The 12045-nt window shown below is 42.7% G+C and overlaps 1 protein-coding gene across 4 annotated transcripts in view; it reads left to right on the forward strand.

Moving 5' to 3' along the window:
* The window catches only part of LOC141092929 (uncharacterized), a 128794-nt gene that overhangs the window by 6742 nt on the left and 110007 nt on the right, over nucleotides 1-12045 (forward strand). For 2 of the 4 annotated variants that reach the window (XM_073579289.1, XM_073579290.1), the window contains exon 1: nucleotides 8842-10347. The exons of the other annotated variants lie outside the window; for them this stretch is intronic. In XM_073579289.1, the coding sequence (XP_073435390.1) occupies nucleotides 10289-10347 (59 nt within the window). In that variant the 5' untranslated portion in view covers nucleotides 8842-10288. Of the gene's footprint in view, nucleotides 1-8841; nucleotides 10348-12045 lie in introns of those variants that run through there. 4 annotated transcript variants of the gene reach the window in all.

Consider the following 12045-nt stretch of genomic DNA (forward strand, 5'->3'; position numbering starts at 1 on the left):
GGGGCAGACTTCGTTGCCTGTAGCCTCCACTTCGGCACCCGTTAGGAGCATTCCTCTTCCAAAAGCCAAAACGGGCGCTCCCAAGACTTGCAGTGCGTGGTCCTTTTTTGACACAGTTGCAGATGACATTTGCTTTTTCAAATGCAAGCTGTGTCATCAGAAAGTCAAAAGAGGGAAAAATGTCAGCAACCTCAATACCACAAATATGTGGAAACATGTGCGGACCAAGCACGAGGTGGAGTTACACAGACACACTGAAGATGAAGGCCAACGTACAGCACCACCTACCACCTCTTCAGCTCGTGTTGGGGCCTCTTCCTCGAGCTCACACACAGCTGGTTCGGCTTCCTCACAGGATCGCCAAGGTAGAACCTCTTGCACTGTTGTCCTGAGACCCAGTGACATTCCACCCACAGCACCACGTTCCCAGTCATCCTCACACTCCCAGGCCACTCTACAGCCATCGGTAGCACAGGCATGGGATAAAAGGCGGCCATACTCAGCAAACCATCTCCGAGCACAGGCTCTGAATGCTGGCATTGCCAAACTACTGGCCCTTGAAATGCTCTCATTCAGGCTGGTGGAGACTGACACCTTCCGGAACTTCATGGCATTGGCAGTCCCACAATACACCGTGCCCAGCCGCTTTTATTTCAGCAGGCAAGCCGTCCCTGTCCTGCAAAAGCATGTGGAGGGAAAAATAAAACATGCGCTACTAAACGGCGTCAGTAGCAAGGTCCACCTCACCACCGATGCGTGGACCAGTAACCATGGACAGGGACGATACCTTTCCCTCACTGCCCATTGGGTCAATGTTGTGGACCCGGGTACAGATCTGGAGAGTGGCGCTGTACGTGTTCTGCCAACTCCACGGATTGCAGGAATCCAGTCTCTACACATTGACTCCTGCTCCTACTCAAGTTCCTCAGAAACAGTGCTGCAGGAGCCTGTTACGACCGATATGAGCACAGCCGTGGCCAAACATCAACAGGCCGTACTCATTTCTTTGGGGAATCGAAGCCACACAGCGCAGGAGCTCTGGAATGCCATCAAGCAGGAGAGCGACGTGTGGTTTGTGCCAGCGAATCTCCAGCCAGGCTTGGTAGTGTGTGACAGTGGCCAAAATCTGGTGGCAGCTCTGGGCCTAGGCAACCTCACTCACATCCCATGTCTAGTAATGGGAATGTGGACAGAGCAGGAGACCTTGCCGGACACACATCAGGGGATCAACTGACGTGACTGAGCCCCAGTAACACAGGAACAAGTGTGGATTGTGCAGACGCCACTTCAGAGCAGTAACTGGCGGGGTTGGAGGCCAGGGGAAATACTAGAGACAGTGGAGCCACAGGCCATAGTGGAGCACGGTTACAATTACAATCAGTAGTAGTCTACAACCTATATAAAACTTGCTGCAAGATGGCATCCGCCTGCTGCACTATTGATCCTGGGCTTCAACACAGCCAGTTGTCGCTCGGAAGTGCTGTCCGCACAGAGAGAAACACTAGCTCCTGTGTTAGTGGGGTTCAGTAACGTCAGCTGTTCCCCTGCTGTGTGGACGGCAATGTCTCCTGCTGCCTTCACATTCAAAAAACAGCAGGCCTCAGCCTACTGCATGCTTGATCCTGGGCTCCAACAACGCCAGTTGGTGTTCAGAAGTGCAGTCTTCACAGAGAAAAACACACTAGCTCCTGTGTTAGTGGGGTTCAGTAACGTCAGCTGTTCCCCTGCTGTGTGGACGACAAAGTCTCCTGCTGCCTCCAAAATCACACTACATCTTATTTACTACTTGCTCCAAGTAGGCCTCAGCCTGCTGCATGATTGACCCTGGGCTCCAACATCGCCAGTTGCTGCTCAGAAGTGTCTTTGGCACGGGTACTCCTTCCTGCCCAGCCTGGTTCCAGCACGCCTGCTGTTTGCGGGGAGTGTCAACGTCAATTTGCCACCAATACATTGTCCAGTCGTGTTGCGGTGGTGTTAGCCGAGTCTATGGTGCCTGCAGTTTAGGTGCTTCCTATGTGGGCTGCGGGTTCTGGTAATAAAAGCTGGTTCCGTAGTGCCAATAGGACTAGCACCCCCTGTTGGACTGTGGGTTTCGGTAACTGCGGCCTGCTCGCGGCCTTGCAACTTTTGTTTATTATGGGTACCTTCTGCTACCCATCCGGGTTCCAGCACCGTCAGCTGGTTCTCGGCAGTGCCTTTGGCCTAGGTTCCTCCTTCTCGGTATCCAAGTTCTAGCAACGTCTGCTGGTCCTTGGTAGTGCTTTGTAGCACAGGTACCTCCTGCTTAGTAACCGTGTTCCAGCACCGTCAACTAGTCCACGGTTGTGCCATTGGCTCTTGTACCTTCTGCTGCCACTCTGGGTTCCAGCACCGTCAGCTGGTCCTCGCTAGTTCCATTTGCTCTTGTTCCTTCTGCTAACCATCCGGGTTCCAGTACCGTCAGCTGGTACTCAGCAGTTCCTCAGCCTTCTTGTACCTTCTGCTACTTTTCCAAGTTTGAGCTTGTGAAAATGGTTTTTGATTCTCACTCTGGATCTCCCTGACGACGACCCTGAAGACGACGACCCTGAAGACCACCCTGAAGAAGATGACCAAGAGGACAAAGAACATGAAGACAACCAACAAGATGCAGAACAACAAGAGACAGAAGACCAAGAAGCAGAAGAAGATTAAGCATAAGTCTAAAAATCAGAGCAAATGATATTATCTAAATTATAAGCAGAAGAAGACTAAGCAGTGTGTGGGGGTGAGTCCGTTCCTCCTCGTGGTGCCCCTGGAAAATGCCTGCTGCTGCAGGCCAAACTGAACTCGGACAAATCCTGTTGTAAATCTTTTGTGACAGGCAGAACGGAAGGTGTAATCTTCAAACTTTTATAGATAACAACTACAGGAATGCCTGTCACAAATAAGAATATGATGAAGAAGCAGAATAGGAAGAAGATGAAGAAGTAGAATATGAAGAAGAATAATAGTTGAATAAGAAGAATATGAAGAATGTAAAAAAAAAAAAAAAAAAAAGATAATATGAATAAGGTGAAGAAGTTGATGAAAAAGATGCTGCTGCTGAGGATCATGAAGGAGAAAGTGTGGGAGAAGTAAAAAAGGTGAAGAGCATGGAAGTAGTGAAACATACATATCTGACAAAATATAAAAGAGGTTAACATAGTCAATATCTTTGTAACTCCGAACGTCCTTAAAAAAAAAAAAAAAAATGTAATTCCTGCTATTCCATTTGATTGGGCTAAACCTCTATGGCTTTAATGTCTCCTACACCTCCCACAATACATTCTACATTATTATTAGTTGTTTTTCTTCATGTAGAATTAACCTACAAGGAAAGAAAGGGTTTTTTTTTTTTTTTTTTTAATTCCGATATTTCTTTTCCATTGACTTGAATGGCACTTCCGGGATCGGAATCGGCGATACCCGATACTTTTTTGATATCGGCCGATACAATCCGATCCGATATTTTTCAATATCGGGTGGTATCGCTCAACACTAGAGACCACATTCCATTTGCACCAAGTGCCAGTCTCTGTCATTCTATTTGAGCAACAGTTTTAACCTATTTTCAATAAACTTATTCCTGACAGCAGAAATCTGTCTATCACCATGTCATCAATATTACACAGCAGCAATTGACAAAAACTCAACATAAAAATAAAATAAGCAAATACCCTACAGTAAATAAATAAATGGCAATAGTGCATGAAAATATAGAATGTTTAGTTAACATAATTGTGAGCAATAAAAGTACAAGCCATCCCACCATGTCAAGGTGACCCTATTTTGGACGGTTCTAACCTCTAGTGTTAACCCCCTTCACCCCCCAAGCCTGTTTTCACCTTTGTGACCAGGTCAAATTTTAAAATTCTGTCCAGTCACCAGTGTCACTTTATGTGGCAATAACTCTGAAACGCTTCAATGGATCCCAATGATTCTTGCATTGTTTTCTTGTGACATATTCTACTTAATGATAACGGTAAAATTTGTTCTATAAGACTTGCATTTATTTGTGAAAAAAATCAGAAATTTGGTGAAAATTTTGCAATATTCAAACTTAATTTTTATGCCCTTAAACCAGTGTTATGTCACACAAAACAGTTAATAAATAACATTTCCCACATGTCTACTTTACAGCAGCACAATTTGTGAAACATAATTTTGTCCATCGATTTCTCATTTTTCCAGCAAAATTTACAAAGCCACATCACATTTGAAGTGACTTTAAGGGGCCTATATGACAGAAAATACCCAATATTTACACCATTCTAAAAACTGCACCCCTCAAATTGCTCAAAACCACATTAAAGAAGTTTATTAACCCTTCAACTGCTTCACAGTAGTTTTTGCAATGTGTAAGGAAAGATGAAGATTTACATTTTTTTCACAAAAATGTTACTTTAGACCAAATTTTTTTATTTTTACAAGGCTAATAGGAGAAAATGGATCTCAAAAGTTGTCTTACAATTTCTCCTGAGCACGCTGATACCTCATATGTGGAGGAAAACTACTGTTTTGGCACATGTCAGGGCTCGGAAGGGAAGGAGCACCGTTTGACTTTTTAAATGCAAAATTGACTGGAATCGAGAGTGGACGCCATGTTCTCCCAATGTGCCTAAACAATGGAAACCCCTACAGGTGACCCCATTTTGTAAACTAAACCCCTCAAGGAACTTATCTAGTTGTGTGGTGAGCACCTTGAACCCCCAGATGCTTCACAGAAATATATAACACTGAGTTGTGAAAATAAAAAAATCAATTTTTTTCCACAAAAAAGTTCTTTTTGTCTCAATTTTTTTCACGAGGATAACCGGAGAAATTGCACGATCTAGTTTGTTGTGCAATTTCTCCTGAGAACGTGGATGCCCCAAATGTGGGGAAAAACTACTGTTTTGGCGCACGGCAGGGCTTGGAATGTAAGGAACGCTATTTGACTTTTTGTACGTAAAATTTGCTGGAATCATTAGCGGACTCTGTCCTTTTTGGAAAGGCCCTGGAATGCTTAAACAGTGGAAACCCCAACAAGAAATCTTATTTTGGAAACTCAAGGAATGTATCTAGATGTGTGGTGAGAAACTTGAACCTCCAGGTGCTTCACAGAATTTTATAACGGAGAGCCGTGAAACTAAAAAATCACATTTTACCCACAAAATTTTGTTTTCGCCCCAAATTTTTTATCTTCACAAGTGTAACAGGAGCAAATGGAGCTCAAAAGTTGTTGTGCAGTTTCTCCTGAATACGAAGATACCCCATATGTGGGGGGATAAACCTCTGCGCCTGGCAGGGCTCAGAAAGGAAAAAGTGACATTTTGGAATGCATACTCTGATGGAATGGTCTGCGGGTGTCTTCGCGTTTTGAGAGCCCCTGATGTGCCTAAACACATGACCCGACCTACAAAACTATCCCACTGTTAACCACTTTATTGAACACCATGAAAAAAACAATGCTTTATCATACCGCTGAACAAAAAGTGGAATAACACGCGATCAAAAAGACAGATATAAATAAACGTAGTACCGCTGAAAACGTCATCTTGTTCCGCAAAAAATAGAGCAATATGGTGGCTTATCACCGGAAAAATAAAAACGTTATAGCTCTCATAATAAAGCAATGCAAAAATAATTATTTTTTCTATAAAATAGTTTTTATTGTATAAAAGTGCCAAACATAAAAAAAAATAAATGAGGTATCGCTGTAATCATACTGACCTGAAGAATAACACTGCTTTAACAATTTTACCACACGCGGAATGGTATAAACGCCCCCCCAAAAGAAATTCATGACTTGCTGGTTTTTGTTCATTCTGCCTCCCAAAAATCGGAATAAAAAGCGATCAAAAAATGACATGTGCCCGAAAATGGTACCAATAAAATAGTCAACTCGTCCCGCAAAAAAACAAGACCTCACATTACTCTGTGGGCCAAAATATGGGAAAATTATAGCTCTCAAAATGTGGTGATGCAAAAACTATTTTTTGCAATAAAAAGCATCTTTTAGTGTGTGACAGCTGCCAAACATAAAAACCCGCTATAAATAGTAAATCATCCCCCCTTTATTGCCCCCTTAGTTAGAGAAAAATAATAAAATAAAAAAATGTATTTATTTCCATTTTCCTGTTAGGGTTAGGGTTGGGGCTAAAGTTAGGATTAGGGTTGGGGCTAAAGTTAGGATTAGGGTTGGGGCTAAAACCTAGGGTTAGGGTTGGGGCTAAAGTTAGGGTTAGAGTTGGGATTAAGGGTGTGTTAGGTTTGTGGTTAGGGTTATGGTTAGGGTTGGGATTAGCGTTAGGGGTGTGTTGGGGTTAGCGTTGCAGTTAGAATTGAGGGACTTTCCACTATTTAGGCACATTAGGGGCTCTCCAAATGCGACATGGTGTCTGATCTCAATTCCAGCCAATTTTGCATTGAAAAGTCAAACAGCGCTCCTTCCCTTCCGAGCTCTGTCATGCTCCCAAACAGTGGTTTATCCCCACATATGGGGTATCAGCATAATCAGGACAAATTGCACAACAACTTTTGGGGTCCAATTTCTCCTGTTACCCTTGGGAAAACAAAAAATTGGGGGTGAAAAGATAATTTTTTTGAAAATTTTTTTTATGTTTACAGCTCTACATTATAAATTTCTGTGAAGCACTTGGGGGTTAAAAGTGCTCACCACACATCTAGATAAGTTCCTTAGGGGGTCTACTTTCCAAAATGGTGTCACCTGTGGGGGGTTTCAACTGTTTAGGCACATCAGGGGCTCTCCAAACGCGACATGGCGTCTGATCTCAATGCCAGCCAATTTTGCCTTGAAAAAGTCAAATGGTGCTCCTTCCCTTCCGAGCTCTGCCTTACGCCCAAACAGTGGTTTACCTGCCTATATGGGGTATCAGCGTACTCGGGACATATTGTACATCAACTTTTGGGGTCTAATTTATCTTGTTACCCTTAGTAAAATAAAGCAAATTGGATCTGAAGTAATTTTTTTTTAAACATTCCAAAAATTCCTGTGAAGCACCTGAAAGGTTAATAAACTTCTTGAATGTGGTTTTGAGTACATTGAGGGGGTGCAGTTTTTAGAATGGTGTCACTTTTGGGTATTTTGTATCATATAGACCCCTCAAAGTCACTTCAAATGTGATGTGATCTCTAAAAAATGCTTTTGTAAAATTTGTTGAAAAAATGAAAAATCGCTGGTCAACTTTTAACCCTTAACTTCCTAGACATGTGGGAAATGTTATTTATTAACTATTTTGTGTGATATGACTCTCTGATTTAAGGGCATAAAAATTAAAAGTTGGAAAATTGCGAAATTTTCAACATTTTTGCCAAATTTCTGATTTTTTTTTTTTTCACAAAAAAATGCAAGTCGTATCTAAGAATTTTTAATGATATCATAAAGTGCAATATGTCACTGGAAAACTTTCTCGGAATCAGTGGGATCCGTTGAAGCGTTCCATAGTATTACCTCATAAAGAGACATTGGTCAGAGTTGTAAAAATTGGCCGGGTCAGAAAGGTGAAAACAGGCTGGGTCGCAAAGAGGTTAACACTAGAGGTTAGGACTGTTCTGAATGGGGTCATCTTGACGTAGTGGGATGGCTTTTGTGCTTTTTGATCAAAATTATGTTAACTAAGTCTCCTATATTATTTTCATGCACTATTGCTATTTATTTACTGCTTATTTTTTTTAAGCTTGGATTTTTGTCTGTTTAGTGGCCAATGTGAACATGCACCTACATGCTGAATACACACCAAATTGTATTCCAGTTCATCTCTTTAGATGTAGAATGTGAGTGGACAAATACTTTTTCTTTTACATTTTTCTTTATCTTGCCTTCAACGTTTATGATCTTTTATGGGTCTTTTGCCATTAAACTGTAGTGAGGCCAATTCTTAATGTTTTATTTTTCTGTATATTTTTGTTTTGTGTTTTAATGCCAGGTAATCAATATTATACTTCATGAACACAACCTATCCCTCACTCAGCAAACATTTAGACTATGGCCCACTTATACTATACTCTTAGGTATGACATAGCTCCCAACCATCCCGATTCTCACGGGACAGTCCCTTTTTTGACACCCCCCATCCGTGTCCCACCTGAGATGCTATTTTTCCCGCATTGCACTGAGCCGCCACGCCCCCCATGCACAGACCCCATCCTCGCCATCCCAGAGACCCACCGCAGCCTGCACTGATGTGGCTGTGGTTCTGTGCGCACAGGACCTGTGAGAGGGAAGGAGTCAGGGGTCACATGATCAGGGACCTCCGTGTCTGAACTCATAGAATCATAGAATCGTATAGTTGGAAGGGACCTCCTGGGCCATCTGGTCCAACCCCCTGCTCAAAGCAGGATTCGCTAAATCATCCCAGTCAGATGTCTGTCCAGCCTCTGTTTGAAGATTTCCAATGAAGGAGAACTCACCACTTCTCGTGGCAGCCTGTTCCACTCATTGATCACTTTAACTGTCAAAAAGTTTTTCTAATATCTAATCTGTGTCTCCTCCCATTCAGTTTCATCCCATTGCTTCTAGTCTTTCCTTGTGCAAATGAGAATAAAGATGATCCTTCTACAATGTGACAGCCCTTTAGATATTTGTAGACCGCTATTAAGTCTCCTCTCAGTCTTTTCTTTTGCAAACTAAACATTCCCAAATCCTGCAACCTTTCCTCATAAGACAGGGTTTGCAGACCGGTCACCATTCTGGTTGCTCTTTTCTGAACTTGCTCCAGTTTGTTGATGTCTTTTTTAAAATGTGGTGCCCAAAACTGGACACAATATTCCAGATGAGGTCTGACCAAAGAGGAGTAGAGGGAAATAATGACTTCACGTGATCTAGACTGTATGCTTCTGTTAATACATCCTAGAATTGCATTTGCCTTTTTTGCTGCTGCATCACACTGTTGACTCATATTCAGTCTGTGATCTATTAGTATACCCGTCTTTTTCACATGTGCTGTTGCTTAGCCCTATTCCTCCCATTCTGTATATGCTTTTTTCATTTTTATTGCCCAGTTGTAGTACTTTGCATTTTTCCCTGTTAAAAACCATTCTGTTAGTTACTGCCCACTGCTCCAGTTTATTTATATCTTTTTGAATCCTCTCTCTCTTCTCTAGTATTAGCTATCCCTTCTAGCTTTGTGTCATCAGCAAATTTAATCAGTTTACCCTCAATTCCTTCATCTAAATCGTTGATAAAGATGTTGAACAATACAGGGCCCAGGACAGAGCCCTTTGGTACCCCACATGAGACATTCTTCCAACTGGATGTGCAGCCATTTACGACCACTCTTTGGGTCCGATCACTAAGCCAGTTATGAATCCACCTTACGGTTGACTTGTCCATTCCATTCTTAGTAATTTTTTCAATAAGGATTGTATGAGATACTTTGTCAAATGCTTTGCTGAAGTCAAGATATACTATATCTACAGCATTTCCTTGATCCACCCAATCAGGACTCTGCTGTGCTGGTTGTCATGGTGCTGGATGAGGTAAAGTTTCTGTGAGGGGTCATGAGGGGTTTACAGTGTGGATGTAGCAGAGCCGCGCGTGTACGAGGTGTACGGAGGGTAGCCATGTGTGTACGAGGTGTCAGGAACACCGCACTCCATTTGCTCACAGAGCCAGTGCGCGTGTCCTGAGTAAAACAAACTGTGCTCAGAGATACCTGTGGAGCGGGCAGCAGCGGTGAAGATGCGTGCTTCAGACTAGCAGGGCCTAAAGCACGTGACTGCTGGGGGGCGTGACCTAAGCTCCACAGAGCTAGGAGCTATAGGAAAACTCCTAGAAAGGTAACTACGGGCAATAGACGGTACAATAGGGACAAACTGTAACGGAGTAACAATAGCCAAGCCAGGAGGTCAGAACCGTAGAAGACAATAGTACCAAAACGTGAGACAGAGAACGGAGTGAGGGGACAGACCGGGTCATACACGGGAAGCAAACAAGCAATGCAGTATACACGCACACCAGGGGGGTCAGACACACAGCCAGAATAATAGTATAGCTGACAGGGAATCCTAGTCTGGAGTGAGTATAAATACCCCTCCCAGATCCAAAGGGAGGCCAGCAAAATTAACCCTGAGAAAACAGGACATTAACCATGTCCTAACCATGACACGAGGCAAGGCATACAAAGCGGGATTTTCCCACGGACACAGTAGTACATGGCGGAACCCCGAGGAGCACTTTAAAACTCGCACATGATGGTCCACTGGAAGTGATGTGCTGGAAGCTGAACGGAAATGTAATTTCATGAGGAGATTGTGACGGAACCAGGAATGCTTCAGATCCATCACCATGTCCTCCTCTGACAGCGCGGACAGCAGGATCGCTTTGGAATCGGGGATGCCGGTCATGTGAGTGAATCGTGATATGTCCTGCACCGGAATCTTTTTTTTCTTTCTCTCTGTTTCTTTCTTTCTCTCTCTCTGTTTCTTTCACATTCTCTGTTTTGTCTTTCCCTCTCTTTTTCTTTCTCTCTCTATTCTTTCTTTCTCTCTCTCTGTTCATTCTTCCCCCTCTTTCTTTCTGTCTTTACTTCTTTCTTTCTCTCTCTGTTCTTTCTGTCTCTCTGTTCTTTCTTTCCCCTCTTTCTTTCTCTATCACTGTTCTTTCTCCTCTCTCTTTCTCTCTGTTCTTTCTTTTCTCTCTTTCTTTCTCTATTCTTTCTTTCTTTCCCCTTTCTTTCTCTCTGTTCTTTTTTCTGTCCCTTCTTTCTTTCTCTCTCTATTCTTTGTTTATTTCCTCTCTCTCTCTCTCTCTCTCTCTCTCTCTCTTTCTCTGTTCTTTCTTTCCCCTCTTTCTTTCTCTCTCTCTCTCTGTTCTTTCTTGAGACTCCACCCCAGATCTACCTCTACCCCTCAAACATTCCACAATCCTCACTACCCACTCTTGGAAAAACTCCACTCCTGCACCACGTCCTCACCAATCACACATTAAAAGTTTCCATCTAACACCATATCACACACATAGCAGCAGCTTTTGTTTTGGCCAAAAGATTTTTTTATACTGCCACCATGACAAGGTAGACTCCTCTGGCTGGGCTCTACTCTACTCTAACCTATTCAACATTTCTTAAATATCCAATATTTTTAGGTACCGTATATTTTTATTTTTCTTCATGAAATGAGTCACATACATTTTTTAAACTAATTGAAACCCGCCATTCTGCAATCCTCATTGGTGTCTCCCATGCAGGTGAATGGGAGGCATGAAGGAAGCAGCCGCCTTGGATATTTATCAGAATGTCAGCATGCCAAACTTCTGCTTGAAGATCCGCCATGTGAACCAGCCTTAATAATTATCCTATATGTTCTGTATAGCTGATTAGTAGACTGACAACTGTACCTTATTGCAGGTAGTCAGTTGGAAATTAAGGCATGGGTCACACATGCAACTGCAATGCAAGAAACTCACGCGAGTCTCTCGCATCAATACCCGGCACTGCTGCCAACATTCTGGACCGGAGTGTGCGGCTGCATGTATTTCTATGCAGCTGAGCGCTCCGATCCCGAATGCCAGCGGCATTGCCGGTTATTGATGTGAGAGACTCTCGTGAGTTTCTCGCATTGCACTGGCAAGTGTGACCCCAGCCTAAGAGCTAGATCCTGCAGAGGGAAAAACTGGTAAAAATGCAGGATCAAAGTCACATAATTGCCAGAAATACTGTTGTTCCTCATGTACTTACCCAGATTAGGGTATTTTAAAAGCTACTTCTAAGTAGAGTAACTCTTTAATCTACTGTAACAACCATATTGATTCCTGTAATTTTTTAATGTATTGCTACGTATATATTTTGCTACAGTTTAACTGTTTAAAGTAATTCTGCTGCTTTTTGCTTCACCATTCTGCATGGTGTGAATAGCCCCCTTCAGAGTCACACCACAGCATTCAAGAGGCTCTCTATCTTGCACATAATGGGAATATTTAGCGATACAGTTAATGAAACCCATTATTTTGTGGAGTTTGTATAATGTATTAAAAAAATGTGTTTAGCATTTTCAAATGGCATAGAGTTAGTTAAAACCATGTTTTAGGCTGAATTCACAGCATAT

The sequence above is a fragment of the Dendrobates tinctorius genome, unplaced genomic scaffold, assembly GCF_039654945.1.
Source record: "Dendrobates tinctorius isolate UK_male_01 unplaced genomic scaffold, ASM3965494v1 ptg000062l, whole genome shotgun sequence".
Lineage (NCBI taxonomy): Eukaryota > Metazoa > Chordata > Amphibia > Anura > Dendrobatidae > Dendrobates > Dendrobates tinctorius.